The sequence below is a fragment of the Eucyclogobius newberryi genome, unplaced genomic scaffold (assembly GCF_026437365.1).
Source record: "Eucyclogobius newberryi isolate DKJ021-1_F unplaced genomic scaffold, fEucNew1.0.hap1 SCAF_6, whole genome shotgun sequence".
In the NCBI taxonomy this organism is placed as follows: Eukaryota; Metazoa; Chordata; class Actinopteri; order Gobiiformes; family Gobiidae; genus Eucyclogobius; species Eucyclogobius newberryi.
Genome location: NW_027316278.1, coordinates 15,115,029 through 15,138,797, shown reverse-complemented (window position 1 = coordinate 15,138,797; position 23,769 = coordinate 15,115,029). Strand labels below are relative to the sequence as shown.

Genomic DNA, 23,769 nt, shown 5'->3' with positions numbered 1-23,769 from the left:
GTAAACAAGTGGACTATTTTCTTGGAAATAATAAACATACATAATACTGAAAAATGACTCAAAGCTGCACTCATAAAAGTTTATTTTTATTTTTTCTTCCCACAACAAAATGTCTACAAAAAGCGATAAAATATAGAATTTAACAAAATTCACTTCTGATCTTCACATTGTTTTTATATCTCAAAGGACCCGTTAAGGCCCTGCATAGCGCCGAACTTCAACTCAGCGTTTTTTATTTATTAATTCAAATATGGTTTGTTTTGACTCTTGCACACAAAGGAAACAGTTCTGATGTTATTTTAGAGTTATAGTTCAGAGTCCAACAGAGTCCCTTCAATGAAAAAAGCATAAAATGTAAAAAAAAAACAATAAAACAATATGGTTTTGTGTATATCCAATACACTGTTTTGCTGGAATTCCCCCTTTTTAAAAATGTTTTTCAAGTAACAGCACACAGTAAAGCATCCGCACTCCTGTTTGACCAGTCTTTGCTTTCCTCTCTAGCTATGGCACTTTGAAAACAACACAAATGTCTGTTTTGTTAATATTGTTTCTTTTGTTTATGTGTAAAAGATATTCTGTAACCTCAGCACCTCATGGGTTTCTGTTACAGATTGCTACATTTTGTTTTATTTCCTCTTGCTTCGATGCAAAGACATTCGAAACAATAACTTAACACTTCTCAACACTACTCCAGTTGCACGCCTGTGTAATGCTTAAAGAACGGTCACAAAGCACTGGTAAAGTCATACATCATCTTACACACCCATTTGCACGATTTCTCAGGGCAGGAAAGAGAATGACCTGGGTGGAGCGGGTCTGAAGCAGTGACGGGGGAAAGTATTGTAAAGAGTATGAAAAAGTATGTTTTGAGTCACAGGATGTATCAGTGACATTATTGTGCTCTGTGTTTTCTGTGTTTATGGAAACGTAAAGGCATGATTGCGTTCAGCCCTCACAATGAAACTCTACTCCTTAACATTCAAATATAAACAATCCCCTCCCCGCTAAAGGATCTGGGTCTATAATCCGGTTCATTAAGGCCAGTTCAGACAGGGCAAATCACAACTCACACATTCAAAGGGTTCAAGAGAAAAAATCATCATTGAAATTGATCCAAAAATTTGAATTTGTGTATAAATAAGAGCGTTTTATTAAAAAAGGTTCAGCTTTCAGCTTGTGAAAAAAAAGGTTTGCTTTGAACTGACTGAATCGGTCTGGAAATGGCCGTAAACCCATGGCCCACCCTGTCAGTTAACCCATCCTCCCCAATATCATGAGAAGAGAAATCACAAATAAGCCCCAAATGTTTCATAGCAATGAAACGTCATGCAAATAGAACAGAACAACATTAGGCTAATAGTAATAGAAGAATAGTAGTCATAATAAGAACAATAATAATAGTAAATAGTAATAAAATAAAAAATAATCTTACAATGCAAACATGACAGTAGTAAATGCCTCCATTTCTTATTGCTACAGTATCTTACTTACAGTGTTATGTTGCCACTCATTGCCAGCACTTCCTGTCTCAACCCCATCCCACCCCTTTGATTCACAGTCTAACAAGGAAAAAAAACAGACAAAAACATCATACACAGAGCGAGAATTCACCGTCCCCAAGATTCACAGCATACTATTGGACGCCTATTGTCCTGAGAGCAGCAAAATACACAGTACATTTTGAAGTAGTCTTGACAAATGTGGGCTATTCTTATTTTCTGGTCATTATATCCGCACTATGAGCCAATGGTAATAAAAAGCAGACAGTGAATTCAAGCTCGCTACAGACATACGTACACACACACTTGTCAAAGCCTTGTCTGGGCATATTCCAATGTTGGTGCTGTACATGTTTTTCCACAAAAATTACTTCATTTATAATATTTTTTTTCATGTAAATTTGCAAAAATATTTAACCCTCTTTTCATGCAAAGTGTGAAAAAGAGCTGCTCCCTGAGAGATGCCGAGTAGTGCATCAAGCTTTTCTGAGCAAGTGATTGTCTCTTTGAGTCACTGGCCTCTGATCTGGGGTGAAGGGTCAAACTAATATTAGCTTTACAACATCTGCAAATGGTTAAAGGAATTGTGATTGTGTTTGTGATTAGTTTAAAGGAAAAAAAAACACGTTGCATATTTTCAAAGCAAGTTGAATGTTTGGCCACTGTGCAATACATAAATTTGAAACATGATAGCTCCATCCCTGAAAAGATTTATATAATAATTGTGCTAGTAAAGAAACCGTGACTACCAAAAATATGGTTCTACAAAGAGTCATTTTTCACATTGTGCTATTTCTGAGCAATCCCTTTTGATGTCACTTTGCAATATAGTACATTTCAAAAACAAAGCAAACAGAGCATCCTAGTGGCTAAATGTAGAACAGCACCATAAAAAAGAAGAAAATTGGGATTTTAAGTTTTTGGATTGAATCAGTCAATCTTCCTGTAGCAGCAAATTACACAGTGGCCAACAGTAATGCATAAGATGAAGCAAAAAAAAACAAACTGATGTAATAAGTGCTAAATATGAGGAATGCTACAGCGCAGTGGCGATTGTCTTTCACAGTTTGCTAAATGGACATGTAATATTGCCTTTGACAGGTTGTGTCCTAACCCGAGATCAAATAAAAAACAAACATGAATGCTCTTTTTAAAGAGATAATTGGTGGCGTTAGAGATAGTGCATTGTCGTTATAATTGCTACAACTTGACACAGGAGGAGGGTAGAGGATCAGAAAGGCAGTGGGGAAAGTTATTGCTTTTTTGAAATAAAAGGGTCCTTCATTTTCAAAGCCCAGAGTGATTGACATCCAATGACAAAATTGTGCAAAAGTGAAGTCATTAAGGTCATAAAAACAGAAGCAGAAAAAAATAAATTCACAAACTGTATTTATGGGCTGTCTGTTGGATGAGGGTTTTCTGAAATCTGAGGTCCTGTTTTGTGCCTGGTTTGATGATTGTTTTGATGATTGTTTCGAAGCAGTTGTACCAGCATTATTGCAGCGTGAATAGACTGATACGATGGCAAACATGCCATTTATTTTTGCAAAATAGAATATTTCTGTATATATCTTCACCTTGAAAAGTCATCATTTTAAATCCTTCATATTTTCTCTCTTTACAAGTTCATAAATTCTTATTTGAAGGTTGTAATACCTTTGTTACATAATGAACAAAATCCAGACAAGGCTTCTCTATATAGCAACAAACCTGAATCAATTCCCGGTTTTAACCCAATATTCTTTTACAAGTCTTTACAAATTCTGTACACGAGTAACTATCAAATAAAATAAAACACATCAACATGGTATTGCCAGCCACAAGTGACTGCTGTATATTTAAATTAGGACTAAGTTATTTTTAACAGAAGTAATACTGGAATCCACTCTGCTCTAGAAGAATATATCTACAGTAGCTTTTTCTAAATCCACAATTCCCTTCCCAGTCCGTCTTCATCCTTCAAAAACAAAATCAAACATAACGATTTTTTTTTTTTCAAAGTTAAAAGAAATTAACTTACCAAATTTTTCATTAAGCATTAAATTATTCCTAGATTATTATTTTTTTTTAAAGTCTGTACATTTCTTGTCAGTTCAGTTCATGAGCCAGCTCCCCATGTATTTTGTCTTGTGTGGCTTGGGGCCATTGATTCATTGACTTCATTATATATACATTCTTCAGACTGTATCGGTGAACAAGATGGAGTAAGTGCTGGACATTCCTATTGTAGTTGGCGGTAAGTCTCTGGCAAGTGGTGTCTCCTCTTCTTCCCCCTCTGAAATATGCCACGCATCAGACTTAGTGTCATTGTTCATCGTCTTGCTTGAGGTGGCAGTGGTCTTGTTCTTGTATTGTTGCTCTGGGTGGCCCTCTGCTGGCAGCATGTGTCGCAGTGGGGCCGCAGGTAGTCACTTGGGCATGGTCATGGTGGAGTTTGGGTCCGGGTTGAACAGTTCTTTGTAAAGAGGAGGGAACAGGACGTTGACGGTTTCAGGGTGGAGCTGCTGAAAGGCCTGCAGTTCCTCTGTGTGGAGCGTGCACAGGGCGGACAGTGTCGGGACACGGCTGATCAGCTGCACAGAGGAGAGGCACTATCAGTACATTATATGGATTTATTTTGGGTGTACTTGATTTATTTTATAGGGTTAGTAGTAGTAGTTGTAGTAGTAGTTGTTTAATGGTACTGATTAAGATATCCAAATATTTAAATCGTGTCAATAAAAAGAATGGTTACTTAAGTGGAATATATTGCTCAACAATAAGGCTCAGTTTATATTATGTGTCAGTAAAACTGCTTATATTATTATTATTATTATATTATTATTATGAACAGTTAGTAAGGCTACCTTTGCCAGTGCGTCCTCGTCCATGTGGTTCTTCTGCATTATGTGCTGCAAAGCAAAATATATCTTTTCCTGTAGCTTCTGCACTTTCCTGGGCTCCATCAGCCACGGCCGATCTGAGACACAAACAGTGTTTACAGTTAGACCAAGTATCTTTCAAGAGTATTAATTGGCTTTTTAGGTTGCATCTTACAAGAGAATTTTAGGACAAGCCTGTTTTTTATATGTTCCCAAAATATTAGGAGGCTGTGCACTGACCTGTGGAAATGAGTACAGCGGCTGAAAACAGAGCGATCTCCTCCTCGGTGAGCTGCAGCGAGCACAAACTCTTGGCAAAGTCAAACACCGCACTCACTAAGTCGTCACAACCTTGGAGGAAGACGGCAGTGAAGGGCACAGAGAGGAGAATGTCATTATTCTTTTTAGAGCCACGTCTTTTGAGCAAAAATATCTAAAATTAACCAAGGGCATTTTACTTTCATTTGGACAGCGTTAATATCCTGCAAGTCTTACCTAGTGCTTTGAACATCTGCATGCCGCCGTACTTCCCTTCAAACAGGACAGTGTTGTTAAGAGGATTGAACGCTCGACACATCCTGACCAGGACTACCTCCAAACAACCTGAGACACAGAAAACATATCAAATATTATGTATTTGCAATGAATGTGATGAAGATAGATTTGAAAAATGTTTAGTTCTCACCTGACTTAAGGAGCAAAATTTGATCATTCTGGCACAGTTCCATGAACCCTGAGATGCGCTTGGCGAACTCCACCACGTACTGAATCGCATGGGTGATTTGGATGGCACACTGCTGCCACAGTACGTCCCGAGGCTAGAGGAAATATATGTCCTTGTTATTATAAAGGGATATTTATATCCAGAAAGTATCCAGCATGCACCATTTCCTATTTTGAAAAATCAACTCCCAGAAGGGATACTTTTTGTGCCAGCCTCAAGCCTGGACAATTTGAGAGGACAGGAAGTGACTTTGGAAAGATAACCTACTGTTCTGCAGCAAATGTAATGATTCACTATGTTGAATCCAAAAGGGAAAGCCAAAAGAAAAATAAATGACTTAAATTAAACCAAAATCCTCACCTTGCTCTGGTACATCTTGACTTCTTCGTAGGAGTGTGTCTGCCACGCCAACTGCTGCAGCTCATCTGACGTGTACTGACATGTCTCCAAGTGGGACTTTATGATATTCTGAGCAATACGGTCTGCAACACAACATCTTCACATTAGTGACAATTATATGCTATGATATGGTCAATTCCCTCTTGATTTTTCTTGCCATTTCACCATTGTGGGACAAATAATAGTTCTTAACAACCCTGTCTGGTCTTCTATTTGACAGCATATTGTCCACACAGTATCTGAACATTTGAAATACTTCTTTATATAGTATTGATATCCTTACCTAGCTCTCCCATGCTAACATTGTTGTGTCCCAGTTGACTCTCCTGGTAGCCTCCGTAGGTGAACAGGTTTGGGACAGGCGTGAGGTCATACACTGGCTCCTGTTTGATGTGCTTCATGCCGGACATATCCAGCCCTGATTGGTCGGGCGAGGGCTGGGTGGAGTCAATGCCGTAGTATCCCGGGACACCTGCGTTTCCATGGCCACCCTTGGGCAACTCTATGACGTGACCGTTTGCATATGTGCCCCCTATCTCATGGTTGAGTGTGGACAGTCCATTGGTTAGACTGGTGGAGTAAACGCGTGCGAGAGCTTCAGCCTCCCCAGTCTGCTGCTGACGCTGTTCCTGAAGTCGGGCCTGGTGCTTCTGGACCTCCGCGTACAGGCTGTCGCGCTGCTTTTTGGACATACGACCAAATTTTACAGCTGTATAAAAGAAAAAACATATTAACTTCAAAAAACGTTCAACAGCATCTTTCAAATATTGAGTTGAGAACATATAGACTTGAGATGTAGACCATAGATTACAATTTAACCCAATGTTTGTTTGTTTTTTACATTCAATTTTGGTATTTGGCAAACATTTTTACCATCTCTGGACATTCCTAGGGCAAGACATTTTTGCAGGCGGCAGTGTTGGCAGCGGTTTCTGTTTGTTCTGTCGATGAGGCAGTTTCTCTGGCGAGGGCAAGAGTATGCTGCGTTGTTCTGCTGACTACGTCGGAAGAAGCCCTGGTTAAAAATTTGCAATGAACAAAATTGTTAAAGATCATGGATTCAAATACAGCTGAGATTTTGAGTTACGGAAAGATTACATCAAATGTTCACAATTTATTTTTGCCCACCTTGCATCCTTCACATGTAATGACCCCGTAGTGAATGCCTGATGATTTGTCGCCGCAGATTTTGCATGGTATGACTTCGATTTGGGCTGCAAAAAATAAAAAAAATAATATAAATTCCACAAAACCATAACAACAGAGTGGGTTTTTTCCTGAACGTTTGATGCTTGCAGCTCTTGGGCCAATTTCAGGTTAAAAACAAGGGACAAACACATGACCTGGTTGGATGCAGTAACAGCATTGTGTAGCTCGAGGAAACAACTTCACAAGGGCAGGCTGACATGGGCCCAGTTTTGTGACCTTGTGGGAATAACGCACGACAGACACGAGCGCAAGGCAACTGTAACAGGCTTTCTGAGTGTTAGAGCTGAAGGACAGGTCCTAGCAGGTTACAAAGGTTAGGCTTGTTATAAGATAAACAGTGACATGACAGCATTTTATTCCAATTTTGTAGTAGTGAAAAATAATGCTCCAAGTCAAGTTTTCATATAGGGAAATTATTCATTATTCAACATGCTTTTTAGTTTAACTAATGGCTGGAAATCATAATGGACAAATATACGTGGCCATATTCCAACCAACAACGCCAAAGCAAAAAGGTGTGAAAGAGTAAAATAGTTTTAGTTTTAATTCTAGTAGTACCAGCAACAGTACTTTTACTTGAGTTTAGATTTGTATTACCTCTTTCATAAATGTTCTCTCAATTCCTTGTCTCCTTCCTTTTAGCAACAATTTCCCTTCATCCACAAGTCTTTACTTACTGTGTATAGGCAGATCCATGTACAGTCACTAACAAAGGCACAGAACATCAACAAACGAATACTAAGAAGCACCTGTTGAAGCGCTTGTCTTTAGTTGTCCATAATGTTGATAAATGAGGACTGCAGCTGGGGTGTGAGAGCTAGTCAGGTATGTCTGCTGAGATGGCACACTGTCCATAAAGAGATTAGGCAGCCTTTCTAATCCTAAATTATTTCCCATTGCACTATCTCCGCTGAGCCCAGCCTTAGTTACAGCTGAACTAGCCATTCACATGTAATCTAATTGAGGAGATCCAACTTTAGACATTTATTCAGATTTGAATGATATTTTAAGTTGCATGTAAAAAATCAAGTGGACTCACTTGTAAATTGCTGTGCTCTGTGAAATAATGACTGTGGATAATCCTGTATCAGGATCAATAGAGACTGTCTGTCCAAGCAACTGGACAGGTACAAACTGCTGCAGTTATGTTATTATGACACCATGGACAGAAGAGCTCCAGCAACTCTTTTGTTTGTCAAATGCGCCATAAACATTCAGATTGTCCTGAATGCATATTTATAGTGTGACTATAATATGGGCGTACTCTATATTACAGGGAGAATAACTATAGTATTGTGTATTATTTGTCCATAGTGACTCTCAAACCTGTACTCAAAGATGTACAACGTTAACCACTCTGCGAGTCCCAGAATACCATGAGACAACATTTTCTTTAAACGTTTAAGAAGTCAAAACTGAAGCTTTTAAGGACGTGCAGTTGTTTTACATTACACACATCCATCATTATGGCGAATACACGTGCATGACCTTTGCACTTGGCGATTTGCCACACAAGTCCCTTTTTATATATTTGTTGATTTATGGCTGGGGTTAAGACGTGACCCAGTTCTAGTGATTTCTACCCAACCAGCTCCAAACTGGGTCAGAGCACTGGACTGGGACGGGACTATGCACACACCGAGCTGTCAATGAATGGGGCTAGTATAGGGCTATATTAAGACAGTAAAAACAGGTCAGTTTCAGCCCGGTTGTGATACACAATCAATACTTTACATAAAAAGTACAAGTGGTTAACAATATTCAGAATTGTATCATTGTATTCAGAATCACACACCTGCGATGTATACGCATGCTAATTATATATATATATATATATATATATATATATATATATATATATATATATATATATTAAAGTGGTTCTAGCATTTGTTTTCCAGTTTGAATAATTACAGTAAGTCTCTTTTGCTACATTGGGTTTGCTTGATATTGTGAGGGTCTTTGCGTCACATAACCAGGCCTAAAGCCATGTGGGCACACGCATTGTTATATTGTTCATTGCTCGATTCGAGTAAGCATTTCCTCTTCATTATAAGCCATCCCGCTCAAGACAAAGTACAGGAATAAAAATGTTTCTAAAATATGAATATATGCTACTGTATGCATGTGTGGGCGCCGTTTTGTGTATTGTTCAGGCGCGCCGATGGGGACTGTCAGGTGGGATATAAGAAGATGGGCATGACAGCATCACAGTTGCCAGGACGACCACCCACTAGAGGATGTCGTCTGGATGCCACGACAATGATGTGCTAAGCTGTCACATGCTAACAGGAAGTGATGTCATGGGCTTACAGATTGTCCAACTCCCACTTCCTTGTGCACTTGACAATACACGCTTGCAGCTTTTTCTTTTTTTTCTATTTTATTTTTTCTTAGAACATAAAACAACACGCTTGCAGCGTTAACATTAGCTGCAGCAAAGGCTTATGAGAGAGTAAAAAAAAGCGCGCCATTGTTTTTTGTTATTTGAATGTACAATAAGCAACTCTGTAAGCGATTTTAAGGGATTTAAAGTTTCATGTTTCAGTCCTTTTGACTTTCGTTTCTTTCAACTATCAGACTTGGGTTTGGTTACCCTGGCAAATCATCTGCACTGCCTCCAAGCTAAAGGTTCAGTAGAAATATAAAGAATGTCAGATGCCCTTCCTGACAATCCGCGCTGTATTTATACGGGTATGAAATAAAGAGTACATAGGTTTAGGTGAGTGACAGGAGTTGTGATTGTGGCAAGTGAAGTCAAATCAGAGCCGGATTTAAAATGTAATCTCTTGCAGAGTATTTTTTGGATATTTATTAGCCTTCAGCTCCATTTGTGGGGGAACAAATTCACAGGGTGTTGTCTTGAAAACCTGATTTGAGCCACAGTGAGTGACAGGCAGGTTATTATGTAAGACTGCAAGGCCGGCACTTCCTCAGCTAAGAGAAGGATCAGGACAATCTCTGGAGAGAACGTGACAGAGAAAGAGATAAATCCAACCAACATTACAATAATGCTGATATATTTTGAAATTGTAGAAACGGTTGGAAATACCATGATTGATTGCCCACGTGAATGTGTGAATAATTCTGTCCATGAGGGTTGTGTTGCACTGGCACGTGTGTTATCATAATTGATTTTTAATGAAGTACGAATCTCCCGTGTATTACTTAGGCTGGCCCTCTCTCTAAATAGAGCCCTAATTATCCATCTACATAGCACCGCAGCCGCCAACACTAATATCAGAGCAACACTTCTGCAGCAGTGGTTTTTGTAAGGCTTCATTGTACTATTAAAAGTTATGATGACACATTAGGAGTCAATGACCTTGTCAATAATGATGTGGGGGCAAATTAATGCCACTAGGTGATGCTAGAAATGTTCTCATTTCCATTATTATTATCTAAATTGATATTCTCCCCTCACATATTATTCCAAACATTTTATTGGCTTATTATTCTGAACACATTGGTGACATCTTCTTTACTCAGGAAATCTGGTTGTGACAATGTTTTTACATTTATAGTTTTATGTTTGATATTGTAAATGATCTTCTTGAATGCAGTGATTTACTTATACTTTTACATTTTTTAATTGACTCACTGAACAAGCCATTTCCAGACTTGGCAGCTGTTCATCATAGTGATCTACAGTTGGATAAGTGTTTGTGGCGTTTGTTTCCCTTCTTATTATTATATAATAAATTCAATTTGAATTTCAAAAACAAATATTCAAATTGAAAAAATAAATTTCTATTAGAACTTCGAAATATTCCTCAATACATTTTCTCATATTTGAAAGAAGAAAAGGTTAGAAAATCACAATTGTTGAATCAAGTTTATGTATTTATTGTATATAGTGCTTTTTTTTCTACCAATAAAAGACATTCACTGAAAAACGTCAAGCTCATCCCGAGCACCGAACCATAAAACGTGTGGTTACAACGCGCCGCACATTCACCGTCACTGTCGTTCTAACCACTTTTCCACCTTAACTTTTTTCCCTGTGCGAGACACTTTGAGAAATGCAAACACGACTCCTACTGTAGTCCCAGGGGTTGATTTGTTGGGGATGAATGTGGGTGGGTTCTTTCTCCATTTCTCATTAAAAACCATCCCAGTTAACTAGATCTCTTCTGGGGAAAAGTCGGAGATCAGCACTTTACCCCCACCACATTTCTTGTTAAATTCCAACAACTCCAGCTCTGGCCTCAGATGTCTGTGCACTGTGAATTATGCCATCACAATTCGCCATATCCTCTCTATTCTGTTTGTAAGTGGCTGTGTGACTAGGAAATCATTTGACTATTTCATGATCTATTTCCATCTTGCGGCTCTCTACTCTCTCCTCATACAAGCTTAGAGGAGTACGTGTTTTTCCCCCCTATCGAGCCAATGATGAAAAACAATTGGAGAACTTGGTGTTGGAGTGATCACCAAAGTGGATTAGCGCGCACAGCTGGGAATAGCAAATAGCAGTGAGGCTTGGCTTGCGTTCCCGCGAGCCCACTGTCATATTTTCACTTCATACTGGCCTATTAAATCAATAAAACACAGGCCGCAAAAGAGCTTTTAAATGGACTGGAATGCTTTTGGGGCTAGACTTTTTTTATATATATATTTTTTTACATTTGTATTATTTATTGAAGAATTTATTTCCACTTATGACTTGTGACATACAATATATTTACAAGGAAGATACGGTATTGATGAGGAGATTCAGTCCAGTCCAACCAGACTGACCAAGGTAACTTAGAGCAAGCTTAAACACTTTATTCTCTTTGTCTTAGAATCAATGAATAGTTAAGGTTTGAACCCAAAAGTGTGTTGTATGGAGAATGGCTGAATATTTAAAAACTACTAATAAATAATAATAAAATGATTCATTATAATAGTTAATGCACTGGATTGCAATGATCTATTGAGCCTAGGGATGTGATGAGACAGAGATTGGCTCCACAAGAACGAGATCTTCACATAATTATATGAAATAAATGTTACGGTTCAGTTGACAATTTTGACCTCACAATTTTTAATTTTATATGTTTGCAGTCGAGCACTGCTTCTCAAGAGGCAAAACTCAGCGACGATAACTATTTTTGTGTGTGTCCAAGGCAAACGTAAAGATAATTTTCCGCATGTGTGCACAGTCGTGTGGCAATTTCATCTGATTTACCCCTATTATCGCTTTATTTGACAGTATTTAATTTTACAGTCACGTAGTTGTTTCTTATTTATTAGTTTCTTTTGAGAAGTTGAAAAAGTGCAGTGATAAAGATGGCACAGCAAATAAAGAGTAAAACAAAGCATCAGAAACACATTATAATCCTGAATCCTCTTTGCTTGTTTGTAGTGCAATCTTCTGTGTGTTGTGGGATATAGAAATAATCATAGTAAACCCCTCCCCCATTCAAATCCTATGCCGCTATCTCTGCCTTTGTCCATTCCAACAGAAACAGTACATGGACACGTTAGTCACCTCGAACCTCGCTCTATACATTTTTCTATAGCAAAAAACTGTTTCTTCCTCCCTCCCCCTCTGCGCTGTGTGTCAGAGGGCACACGCTTGTCCAGTCTGCCATGAGGGCCCAAAAGCACTCTGGGTAATTGCTCAGCTAGCAGGTCTAGGATCAGCTGCGGTTTGCTCACAGAATACGGCGCCGTGACGTGATTGGACGCCACGGTGAGGGAACAGAAGGGGGCCACTGGCTGTCGTCCAATGCATCGATTCACACACACACACACACACACGCATCCACGTTTGGACAGACATTTTTGATATGTTTGACTGCGTGCATTACTGTTTTGAAAATTTTACAGTATAATTTCTATGCATGCTTACTTTCATCTCACACACACACACACACACGCAATATGTGTCCTCAGATGGATCTGAGAATGTGGGAAAAACTCCACAGGGTATTAGACTAAGTCCAGCCTGCATTTATACATTTACACCCCCAAACACATCGCGCCCATCTGCCTCTTCAGATCTGCCTCTCATGGACACTGTACACACATGCTACATAGGCATACGCTAGCACCTCAGCCCCCTGGGTGACCTGTAAGACCTCTGCGACCCCTGACCTTTTCTTAAGGACTGACAAAGTGCAGTGAGGTGGAAGCAATGAGCCCGAGTGTGAGAGGTCCTGCATCTGGTCATTATCGTTTGTGAGCCGGCAACCCAGACATGCTGACAATTTCACACACTGTATTGTTGTGGTACTTTGGCATTAGTTCTTCTTCTCAGAGTGATACTATATATTAAAAGTATTGATTTAACAATGTAAAAGCAATTGAAAACATACCTTTTAAAACTCCTACTGTACAACTATTTTGGTGAACCGGGCCTAAGACTCATAGTTAAAATGGGTGTCCTGAGAGGCACCATAAAACAAGATGAATTATAATTTTTAGTTACATGTAACATGCGTACATGGAGTACTTTATTAACTTTCTTTTTTAAATTGGTGAATTAAGTGATGCAAAGAGTTTACTCCGGGATTTACCTGTACCTAAAGCCAATGTTAGGGGACAGATGGGTCATATTGTACCTAACAAGAATAAACAGATGGTTAATACATTTTAATGTATGTTAAAGAAAAATGTGTTGTCTTTGGCTACATTTCGATACATCCAGGGCCTGAATGATCAAACTGAAAAACTTCTTGCGTGTCCAAATTTGCCATAGTACAAATTAATTGTACATCCTGCTGTTTTATCCCAAAGTGAGAAAATGTTGTGCCGGCACTGGCCCTGTCCTCATCTTGCTCGAGCTGACGCTCCTCCTGCTATGGTGTGTTTCTGTTGAGCCTAATTGCAGATGACAGTCTGTGTGTGTGTGTGTCTATGAGGGGGAAGGGAGTGGAGAGGTGGCTGTCCCAGAGAGGCGCACATGGGGAAGAAAGAAACACAAAATATACTTAGAGTTTTCATTAGGTGTAAAAAGATGTGAGATCTTGTGGTGCAAGTCAGTCTGATATTGCCAAGTTATTATGGTACATTGAAATGTCATGCCTAATTATGTAGATTACATTGTGCCAGAAACTGTGTGGTTATTATAAAAGGTTTAATTGAAAAACCTTTGTAACAATTTAAAACCATACAACAAGCAGACTTTGAGCACTGGGAATAAAAATATACTTATGCTAAAACTTAAATCACAGCTGTTTTATAATTAAAAGTTCTGATAAAACACAAACATAAGTTATTCTGTAAATGACATTTCTAATGTAAGCTATGAAAGAATCATTCAAAGGGTCTGTGCTTTGTGTAATACATATTGTCTTGATTATGAATATAACAAAGTCTCCGTTGTGAAAGGCATGTGGCGGCTGTGTTGTTGTGCAGCTTTAGTTTCCGTTATGTGATGTGAAAGGATTTGGATGTATGTGCGTTTCAGCGTGCCTCTGAGCCGCTGCAGTGTGTGAGGGGATGTGTGCGTCCTCTCCCAGGGATGGCCGCTAATAGCTCGCCTCGGGCAACAATTTAACTCAGCCTAACAAGGTTCTCCCCAAAGTGGCCCCAGGGGCATCTCTCACAGGGGCAAATTGATCACAAAGACTATCAGAGAGAGGCAGTGCAACAGCCAACTCTGTCCTCACCTGCTCCACACTGTCCCCATGTTCTTTCTGTGGGCTCTAACTGAACATTGCATCAGTTGGAGCAGAGCAGACAAACAGCAGACAAACGGTCTACTCCAACGGTTACGGAAAAATACTGCTACTCAAGAAGTTCTTTCAAATATCAATCCAAGAAACAGAATGAGGAAAAAAAAATATTTGAACATAGTTTGGTCTGTGTTTACAAAGAAATTACATTGAAAGTAACAAATATTGCTAAAGATACAGTTTTGGTATAATAATTGGTAGACTAAACAAAATGACATTAGTAGGAGGCAGGAGTGTTAGTTATACAGGGACAGGAAAGATAGTAAAAGTGAAAAAATATGTACCAACAATGTATTTAAAATGTACACAAGTAAATGTATATTTGCTAGGCTACCTACCCTTTTGAAAACTTTTATTTCTTCATCACACTTTACAAAGGGGCAGGATGCAGTGGTGAGGGGAAAGGGAGGGAGTGTTGGAAGTGTTTGCACTGAGAAAGACGTAAGAAGAGTCTCTTAAATGAGATTACAAGCCCTAAAACAGACTAATCTTTGCCATTAAGAAAAGATGCCACTCCAGGATAAGTCAAATTATAGGCTTATTGTGCTACTGAGCAGAGCACCTGACTACACCCATTCACAACGTAGGCGCCAGAGCCATGCCTTACCATATTTTTAGTTATAAACTTAAATTCAAATTATATTGTCGAACAACTCTTCCATAAAAATGATTAACTAATAGTACTTTTGGTTGTCCATTTCTGTAGCTGTTTTTTTATTGGCCTAGTGATGACACATTGCATCATAAAATAAAAAAAAATATTCTACAAATAACCAGCTTTCTTTTCAACTTAATATGCAACATTTTCTGACAGTATATGTGATTTAAAATGTGCTTTTATTGGTCAGTGGGCCGGTATGCTGCAGTGTAGAGTGTAATCTCCTTTAGTGTGAGCTAAAGTCTGAAGCAGCAGTGGACTTTGGATTGGACTGTTGCAGACAGTCCAACCATTAGTCACTGCTAAAGGGAGCTCCAGTCTGAGAGCTTTGAAGACAGACACTTTATTTTACCCATAAAATAAAACCTGCAGACTGGAGACTTTTTTCTCTAGTTTCTTTGTAGACATTTTTTTTTTACTGGCTTCTGTGTTTAGTGACAACAGACTTGCTCACGCTGACATTCTGTAATTATATAACACCAAAGTCCTTCCACTTGCTCCTTTCCCTTATCTCACTCACTCTTCTGTTAGCGTTTTTCCCTTTTGTTTACAACTAAAAGGTAACTAAAATAAATATTAAATGTTTTGTATTGAGTTTCTGACTGGACTAGTTATATGGTCAAACATTCTAAATCAGCTTTAACTGACATTACAGTTCATAAATAATAATTGTTTTTTATTTTGTTACATTGCGTGCATCATAATTATAATATATGAGAGCACGCATTAAAGACTAAAGAGCATTAAGTCTTGGTCATGGCATTAGTAACATCAAAAAGATTAGTCCCCACTACAAAGCAATAAATATTTCACCTTGTTCCCGCACAAATACATGCGTCTATGCGTCTATGAGTAGAGATCTCATTTTATATGTAGGAATGGTGTATCAAATGATCGCTTCATCTTTAAATAATATTCGATTTCTACATTTAACAAGCGCTCGCCTCAATCCCCGGCTTATTCTCGTCTATATAAATCAGAAGAATCTGCGAATGCCAGTATTGAATATCATTGTACCTCCGCCGAGACACGCTGCCTTTATGGATGACTTAAAGTGACAAAGCACACAACGAAGAAGACGACTCTCTGACTGGGAGGCAGATTTAGACTTTCCGAGTGGTTCGAGCCGGAATCCCTTGCAGCTAAGATTGTAAAGTAGAGACATAAACCAAAAGTATAGCCCACGCTTTGTATGTGTAAAGATTAGGAGAGGCAGAGGATTCGACTTGAGGGTAGAAGAAGAAAAAAAAAATAGAGAGAGGGAAACCGTTTTCCCTAGACAAGCAGCGCACACAGGGACAAAACCAACATGGAGTGCACACTGAGCCCATGCTAAACAAACAGACTATGATAGCAACGCGGTGGGACTATACCACACACACAGCATGCTGGGAAGTTTTAGTGCCGGGCGCGTGGCTAACGGTTACACACAAGTTTAGGTGAGGAGGAGAGGGAATGTTGAGACAGGGGTACAGTGGGGTCAAATGATAATAGGTAAAGCGTGCTCTAAAACTAGTGCAACATCCCGTGAGTTTAATTCTTATATATTACACCTTTATTGTTATGTTTAGAAAACTTTATACATCGATAAGTTGACTCTAATTTGATGGCCTCAAGGGAAATGTACCGTTATTTTTATTTTTCTACAACTATGCATCTTTTCTTAACTAGGAATATTGTTGTTAATCTATATATTTTACTTCATTTAGGCGATATCTTGTATTTATCTAACCCACATTTAATTTCCACCCAGTTTAAAGTCATAAATGTAACCAAATCAACTAGTATTGGTAATATTTATGTCTATAAATCTGCTGACACTCCGATGCGATAATAGATTTGCCACGTTTACTTTACAGCGGTCCAGTGGTGTTTTGCAACGCAGCTACAGTAGAACAGTGGTCTCAGTCAGTCAGTTCAGTGGGGCTTGGGTCTGACGGATTAGCAGTGTGGCCTGCATGGCGCTCCGGGTAATCTCTCCACTCTTCTTACATAACACCGGCTATTAGTCAGCACAAACACACAATAAACAACGCAATCAACAACAACAACAACATGCTACCCGCGTCCCGGCGCTGCACCGCACTTACCAGGTGTCCCATTGTAACGCAACATTGACAAGTGCTAAAACGGCCGTGTCCCGCTGCTCTGACTTCAGCTTCTATTGTCGAGAGTCGTTTTGTAATTTGTCCACTTTCCCTTTTAGTCGCTCATTTGCCTATACCCCACATACGCCACGTTGCATAAACAGCGTGCATACAGTGCCCCCCCCCCCCCCCCCCGGACGTCACCACGGATAAACAATTTCAAATAACGCCGTTGAAGTTAGACGCATGGATTTTGGGTAAACGGTCGACTTCCGTTAGTTTTGGATGAGCATCGATCTGGTTTGCTTCGGGATCGGACAAATCAATGACCGACGCTGTCTCCAGAGTGAACTAGGAAGGCACTAATTCTATTGGCAAGAGGCCGTCAAGCGTAGTATTATTGAACCACTATGAGCGTATTTTGTGAGAAATGTTCAGAGATTACTGTAATGCACGAAACAGAACATTTTAAGAAGACATTATATACATATAGACAATGATAAAAGAATAACAGTAATTATGAAATAAACTCTCGGGTGCTTTATTTAATCAAGACCTGCATTTATTTAGTGCTAACTTTCATTTTCTTTTCTGTCAAACGTTAACTAGTAACAATCTGAAAACTAACAGTGAGATCAGACACGAATTGCCAATAGAGTCTGTCACTAAATATCACAGAGAAAAAGCTCATTCAGTGCCCCCTCTGTGTCGCGACTTATCCTTTCACCTTTTCCCAGGATACAGGGGTGCACGGGAGAGGCTGATTGACATATATTATACATCGCAGGAGATGGAGGAGCAAAAAGCCGTCCTCCTCCGTGTTTCTGGCTGTGTACGGCTGAACTCTGTGACCTGTCTGCCTTCTGCATCTATGGGTGGTGTAAAGGGTCAGAAAGGGGGCTTAGCCGAGGGTAACAGGCTTGAATATACACGAGGATCACAGCCAGTGGAAACAAGGAAACTATTCAATAACCAATAGACACACCATATGTAGAATTACTTAGCTGCATGTATTAAAGTTCAATGAAATGACTTAAAATGTTCTATTTCAGCACACTTTTATGTGCCCTTGAGTAGATTATTTGAATGAACAAAACACTTCAGCACGTTTTCTGGCTACACTACTCAGCGTTTCTGCATGTATGGATTCAATCATGGCCTTTTTTGACATTATTGTTTTACAGAATCGTATTACACGCTATATATTAAATAAACTACATTATGTACATGAATTGGGGGTAAAAATTGACCGAAGACAAACTATTATTTCAAACTAAAAATAAGGACAATCTGAGCATTTACGAACTATAAATAATTTTACATATACATGAATAAATTAATATTTTTTAGAACTTCTATCATAAAGATTATAAACCAATGAAGTATGTGTACTGAGGTAAGAGTACTTTTACTTGAAAGAATTATTCAAGTGTAAGTAAAACTCTGAATGTAATTGTAAACTTCCTTTAGCAGCAAACTTGGATGACTCCTTATGGTGACTCATATCCACATAGTGTCAAATCTATTTTACTCTGCCAGTGCTCTTCCTCTCGCTTCAAAAAGCCCTGTCTGCTACTCATCCTCATCATGGTGCCATTGAAATTACAAAATTAATCCTGTTTACTACCTACACATCACTGACACACACGGCAAAGCACAAAGCTCCATTTTGTGGCACACAGAAAAGGCCTGGTGATGTTACATTTGTGTGTTTTTGTCCCGTCCGGCCGATGGGGTGACATCATTTTCAGTCAGCGAGCTTCAGGAGCAGTGGCTATTGTTAAATGATAATTACCGCAGCTTATGAGGGGCCTGTATTTTTTATAACCTTGTGGTAGTGAGCGCATTTCCCTGCGCACACACACACATCTTTATACACAGGTCGGGAGTGGGGGCCGCTGCGTAGCCCACTCTGATTTAATTCTATCTGACAAAACCCTTTGGGGCGTGCAGAGGCAGGCAGAGAGAGAGTAAGATGGAGAGAGGAGCAAGCAGAGACACACACATGTAGCAGAACAGGAGAGAGAGAGAGAGATAGACGCTTCAGGGGCCTCATCGGACGTCCAGCGCTTTAGACTGAGAGCTGCTACTGCTGCTGCTGCTTTTGGATCGCCCCCACCCCAGAGACCCCCTTCCCAAACATGCATGCACGAGAGCGGACGCATGGCCCATCTGAAAGTAGAGAGATACAAGGTGCATGGACAGAGCAGTGGACCTCAGGAGCAGACGGACAGGAGTGAGCGAGGCCTCCACATGCTTTTACACTGGCCTCTAATCCACAGACAACATGGACATATGTAGACGTACGCCTATAGATGTGTACAATAGATGTGTGCATAGAGCAAATATAAGGCAGACAGACAAAGTGTGAACAAGTACATAACAAACGTATAATACAGACTTTATTTCTATGGAAATAGTTAGGCATGGTAAAAATGTCTATTAGTCAATATAGCCAAACTTTGTAACTCTTTAAACTTAGTTTCTAACCAAATAGCTTAAAGATGCATGGATGTTTATTAAATTATATAAACATAAAGCCCACAAAGGGCTCATTCTACGCTATTAAGTTAATAACACAAGTTAATACCACCTTAAAATGTAGTATTTTAATAATGAACATGGATCACGTTCTGTTTGCGCACAGCATTTTCTCCACGTCTGCAGGCCTAACTGTCTAAACGGCAGATTATGTCAGAGAAAGAGAACATTTGGGAATTCATTAAGAAGAATTATATAAAACAGTAATTCACTTATGGCGCATGTTGCAACGTGACATCACGTCTAATTGCGCAATATTAAACGGTAAATAACCCAAAAAGCCGACATCCCCCATGTGGCCTGCTCCAGTTATATTCCCAGCGAACAGGGAGACGCGCGGCTCGTGCGTTTTCACCCTGGACATTTAGTGAGCGGAGGCCCGTGTGTGTGTGTGTGTGTGTGTGTGTGTGTGTGTGCGCGCGTTGGATTTGAACGTCCCCGGCGCCAGCGCAGTGTTGGGAGAAAATGGGTTAGTGGAGCGCATGAACACTACTCTTGAAGAATTCGATAAAGTTAAGCAAAGACGCGATAGGAAATGAACAGGGCGCGTGCGTAATCTGATGTGCAATTTCCACTGGTGCCGACTTAATAATTAAAGTGAAATTTAATGCCGTAGGTGGCCAGTATTTAATTCCCAGCTACACTCAAAACGATTTACATTAGGCCCATTTCACCAGAGCAAATCAATTTCTCTAAAAGAAGCCAACTCGAAGAACTACTTGAACTTTACGCATTTTGTAAGTTTGAAGAGCGACCTCCACGTGGAAAGCATGAGTTTGTGAAGTGAAACCTCCTGGTTAAAGTTTGGAGGGGAAGCATCGCCTGGATCGCCGGCCCCTGCGTGGTGCGTGTGCGCGCGCGGTGCACGGGGCTGTGGACGGGGCTTACCTCGCATGGTGTTGGCGTCGCTGGAGCTGGTGCTGAGAGTCGCTTCCCAAAACAGCAGTCATGAAGAAACAAACAGAAACACTTAAACGGGGAGGGTTTTGCTCTCAGTGTCGGGCAGTCGGGCGGGAATGATCCTTGAATTCAAAATATACGTATTAAAAGGAAAAGTGCTGGCGTCGTTGCGCGTCCACGGGCTGCCCTGCGAGGAGACGTGCGTGCGCTAAAATCATCCCAGAGCGGAGCGCGGGGCGGCGGGCTGGCGGAGGTCGGTGTGCGGCTCGTGCGGTGCGCTCGCGCTTCCCGTGACATCTGCGCTCTCACCTCTATGGGAGGGTTTCACTGTTTTCTGCGCGCGCGGGGAGGAGGGAGGGGAGGGGAGCCGCACGAGGTTGTCGCTGGACGCGCGGATTGGACCCGAGCGCTTTGTTGGTCTCCGCCCACTTTCGCACGCGCGCACAGGGACGCACGGCCAGGGCGCAGGAGTACAATCTGACATGTCACCCGCCGCCACAATGTCAGGGCTTCATTTGAGCCAACATACTATTCCATTTCTGTTGATTTTCGGGGGTAAAAGGTCCGGGAAAGATTGTGGTGGATCCTGAAGCTTGCTGAGAGAACCGGGAACTGTTTTGTCCCGTTCTGTCCCGTGTACCAGTTTATAAGTGTTCCCGTTACCACTGATACACAAATCAAACCCTGCAGGTGGTTTATGAGAAACACATTCACGCACAGTTACTGCCATAAAACAGTGTTGATGCTTTTTAGAATTTGTAAAAGATTCCAACCAAGCATTAACTTGAATTGTACCACTGTTGATTTGTTAATAAAAATGTTCTGTCAACACATTTTAAGCTACAAATAACCTATAGATCCTAAACTTTCATTTTCTTTGACTGGCTATTTTTATTTGTTTTAGGAGAGCGATTCCCTATGATGCTGTGTTTGTTTCAAGGTTTTGAACAAGCTCATGATGTTACAATGATGATGGGCAATGATGTTGTTGTTGTTGTTGTTGTTTACTCATATAGCTAGCCCATTACAAGTGCACAGAAGCCACTACACAATCAGTCTAGCTCTGATGCCCTACGGGCTCTCTTTAAATGTCTTAAGCGGCATTGGCCTGTTTTAATCCGGCCCCCGCAAGTTTTTGATATTAATTATGACAGCCTACTCTCTCTCCTTGTCAGTTATCTTATTTAGGGAACATGGTTTATGGTATAGATATACTGTATATCTGCCAATTGTAAGGGTAAAGGTTTGTATGGGTTAGTTCTGTTGTAGACATAAGTTTATTCAATACCAATATTATTTTGCAGTTATGGCTCTGGCCCTAGGCATAAGAACTTTTCATCCACATATAGGCGCCTGACTGAGGACATACTCTGCACACATTCCTCTGCTCTTGATTTTTGAGGCTAGAATCTTTTCTTGGACCCTTTACCCTCAAAAAATAAGAGAAAGAGGAATGTGTGCAAAGAGTGTCCTCAGTCAGACAACCTATGGAAAAGTAGATTACAACATATGAATGGACATCTCTATGTCCTATAGTATCATAACTACAGCATAATGACCTTTACTAATATATCAGTCTCATAATTATGGCCCTTGAACATTACTTTGTATGATTAAAGCTTGATATTGTAAAATGCACTGACTTCAAGCTGGGTTTAACAAGAGAAGAAATGAAAAAGAAAATGCGCCCCCATGTTATTGGCCTTGTACCTGATTTTGACCATGAGTGATTTGGTTCAGGTTGAACTCTTAGTTCCGCTCACTCAGTCCCTTCTCCAGCCTAATGTTGAGCCACGATAGAACTGTTTGGGATAGACTCGTAACCTTTATCTGTCATTGTGTCCACAAGATGGACAAACGGGATTGGCATTCTTAATTAATAAGAATTATATATCTGCCATTTTTAAGGGGTAGTTGTGGAAGCCAAACGTATTATCAAATGTAATCGTTATAACCCTATAGGCCTAAGGATTGTTCCTCCACATATTGTTGTCTACATTTCCTTAGGTTTCCTGACTGAGGACACACTGTACATTGAAATGCCTGATCTAAAACAAGAGCAACTCCGATAAAAGCAATAAATCAAATGATCACATTACAAAATTAACCTGTTTGCTCCAATTACAATAGATATTCCAATCACAGCGTGTTGCATAAGAGTTTGTTTGTGTTTAAGACAAAGATGGTCGGGTCACAGCAGTCCTATAGAGGATATACATACAGTAGATCTAATGTGTGAGAGAGAACGGGTCCTGTGACAGCGCAGGCTCAGGTGTCGTCAGGTTGACTTTCAGGGCGGGGTCCTCTCTTCCTCTGAGAAACACTCAAACACTGACCTGGAAAATAAAAGAATAGCTTCTCACTAAAGTCCTGAACACAGAGTGAGAGCCGGCAGTACCTGATGCACACCTGTAATTTAGTTTAGTTTATTTAATGAGGCAGGGACAGCGTACAGCAATATTAACCTTGGAGGGATGCAATCTAGCAGGTTGTAGCTCAAGTGCTAATTTCCACCTGTAGTCCCTGGGCAGACTGATGTTATAGTTCATAAAACATTCAAGGAAAATGGAACTAATGTACTAATGCTACTCATACAGCAGACATGGAACAGTGAGCAACATACAGACTTGAGTTGATCAATCTAACACTCAATAATAATGCTAAATATGGGATTGTGCTCCTTCAAACTGTGTCGCTGTTCTTGTATTTGGTGTTATAATTATAATTTTCCATATGAAAAAAGTACTGCTGCTGAGTCCCTAACATTGCCTGTGGGACCCATCAAGATGAAAAGCACTTTTGGTTTGAGCTTTTGCATGGATTAGAAAATAAAACCTGGAGATTTAATTTCAGCATTTCCTTCAATTTGATTCAATTTATTTTTGTAACGCCCAAAATCACAGGAGCATGAGCGAGGTGTTCCTTCAGACTCCAGCTTTCTTCCCCTTTGTATCTGTAGCGGGTGTGATTTGTCATTATCATTGGAGTATTTTTATTGTAAAGTGGATAAGTGTAGATAGTTTCACAGCTGAACAAAACATAAACGACAAACAATATATGTATAAAACATCTTAAATAAATTAAAATCACAAAAACAGCGCATTTAAATCTATGCACTCAACTTTCTACCAAATAAATAAATGTGTTTTGACTTCTTTTTTTTTTACTCGTGACTTTTGCTGTTTTAGTATGTCATCTTACTGCTTTGTGTGGGACGGCGC

At 39.9% G+C, this 23,769-nt stretch overlaps 1 protein-coding gene across 2 annotated transcripts; it reads right to left on the bottom strand.

Moving 5' to 3' along the window:
- Nucleotides 1-73: 73 nt before the first annotated feature.
- Nucleotides 74-20,848, bottom strand: rorb (RAR-related orphan receptor B). Of its 2 annotated transcripts, none has more exons than XM_072433319.1 (10): nucleotides 20,537-20,848; nucleotides 6,615-6,700; nucleotides 6,360-6,501; nucleotides 5,770-6,195; nucleotides 5,448-5,569; nucleotides 5,049-5,181; nucleotides 4,859-4,966; nucleotides 4,604-4,714; nucleotides 4,349-4,461; nucleotides 74-4,075 (listed from the first exon to the last, which is right to left on the bottom strand). In XM_072433319.1, the coding sequence occupies exons 1-10, from the start codon at nucleotides 20,541-20,543 to the stop codon at nucleotides 3,911-3,913; spliced, it is 1,413 nt and encodes a 470-aa protein (XP_072289420.1). In that variant the 5' UTR covers nucleotides 20,544-20,848; the 3' UTR covers nucleotides 74-3,910. The 2 variants fall into 2 exon arrangements, with proteins under 2 accessions (XP_072289420.1, XP_072289419.1); XM_072433318.1 differs by lacking the exon at nucleotides 20,537-20,848 and adding an exon at nucleotides 7,373-7,523.
- Between the last annotated feature and the right edge of the window lie 2,921 nt (nucleotides 20,849-23,769).

Coding starts and splice junctions, on each gene's coding strand:
- rorb (XM_072433318.1), bottom strand. Junction 5,570..5,769: donor TGTTAGCATGGGAGAGCTAG/GTAAGGATATCA, acceptor GTTGTGTTGCAG/ACCGTATTGCTCAGAATATC. Junction 4,462..4,603: donor CGCTGTACTCATTTCCACAG/GTCAGTGCACAG, acceptor TTTGTGTCTCAG/ATCGGCCGTGGCTGATGGAG.